Source organism: Sinocyclocheilus anshuiensis, unplaced genomic scaffold, assembly GCF_001515605.1.
Source record: "Sinocyclocheilus anshuiensis isolate Anshui unplaced genomic scaffold, SAMN03320099.WGS_v1.1 scaffold183, whole genome shotgun sequence".
Lineage (NCBI taxonomy): Eukaryota > Metazoa > Chordata > Actinopteri > Cypriniformes > Cyprinidae > Sinocyclocheilus > Sinocyclocheilus anshuiensis.
Window position 1 is genome coordinate 5,380,521 of NW_015548309.1, and position 1,130 is coordinate 5,381,650.

The following is a 1,130-nucleotide window of genomic DNA, read 5'->3' on the forward strand; positions in this document are numbered from 1 at the left end:
GTCGTGTATTTCCGTCTGTCTGTCCAGTAACGTGATTTGTGCGTTGTTGTAAGACAGTTTTATAAAATAGCATGTGCATCTAAAATAACTCTTGCACACACACACACAGGTGCATTCACTGACACTCATAAACACCACTGACTCACGCAGATTAGCACTCATTCTGTGTCTGTGTTTCTCTCAGGGATCCTCTACGGGACTATGACTCTGGAGTTGGGCGGTCAGGTGTCCATCGCCTGTGAGAAGACGGGCTACAGCGCTCAACTGGAGTTCAGACTCAAGGTGTGTGTGTGTGTTTATACGCTCATGCCAGGGAGCTTTTGTGACATTCAGAAGAACAGTGGGGTGCAGAGAGAAAGGCCACACACATCACATCCGTATCAAACCAAATGCCACACCGATAACGGCACAACATCCACAAATGAACGATGCTTCATGTGACTCTTTTCAATGGCATGACTGATATTTCCCTGTCCATCAGCCGTTCCTCGGCAGCAGTGATAGCGTGAATCAGATCAGCGGGAAGATCAAGCTCGGGAAGGAGGTGCTGGCGACACTTGAGGGGCATTGGGTGAGTATAACAGTCAAAAACCAGACCGTCTGCACATAAAAATCACAAGAAATCAGCTGTAAAGGTTACATAGAAATTAGGGCTACACGATAAATCACATGCGATATTTAGTGCACATCTTGTCAGTATATCCGGTTCTGGACAAGCTGCGCAAAACATGCACAAAATATGATTGTGGTTTTGCGCAGCTTTGTCAGTGAACAACAGCTCTGTGTAGTAAATGCTGGTCCATGTGAAAGCACGCACGTGATGGAGATTTACCGCTGATTACAGAACCGGCATTACTGAAAAGATGCGCATTAAATATCGCATGCAATTTATCGAGCAGCCCTAATAGAAATCCGAAAATGTGTTTGGTCACTTTGCATGTCAATCAAACTAAGTGGGCGGTTCTTAGCTGGAATAGTGACAATTCTGGCTAATGATTTTAGCATGTCTAAATGTGTTTGGACCTGAAACTAAGGCTTCTTAGATGTCTTTTATAGGTCATGTCATTGTCTGTGTGTGTGTGTGTGTGTGTGTGTGTGTGTGTGTGTGTGTGTGTGTGTTTTACAGGAGA

General features: G+C 44.8%; 1 protein-coding gene across 8 annotated transcripts in view; it reads left to right on the forward strand.

The window, feature by feature from the left end:
• LOC107656451 (oxysterol-binding protein-related protein 8-like) overlaps positions 1-1,130 on the forward strand; it is an 89,562-nt gene that overhangs the window by 81,929 nt on the left and 6,503 nt on the right. For all 8 annotated transcript variants that reach the window (XM_016444316.1, XM_016444318.1, XM_016444317.1 and 5 more), the window contains 2 exons: positions 185-282; positions 482-571. In XM_016444316.1, coding sequence (XP_016299802.1) covers positions 185-282; positions 482-571 — 188 coding nt within the window. The remainder of the gene's footprint in view (positions 1-184; positions 283-481; positions 572-1,130) is intronic.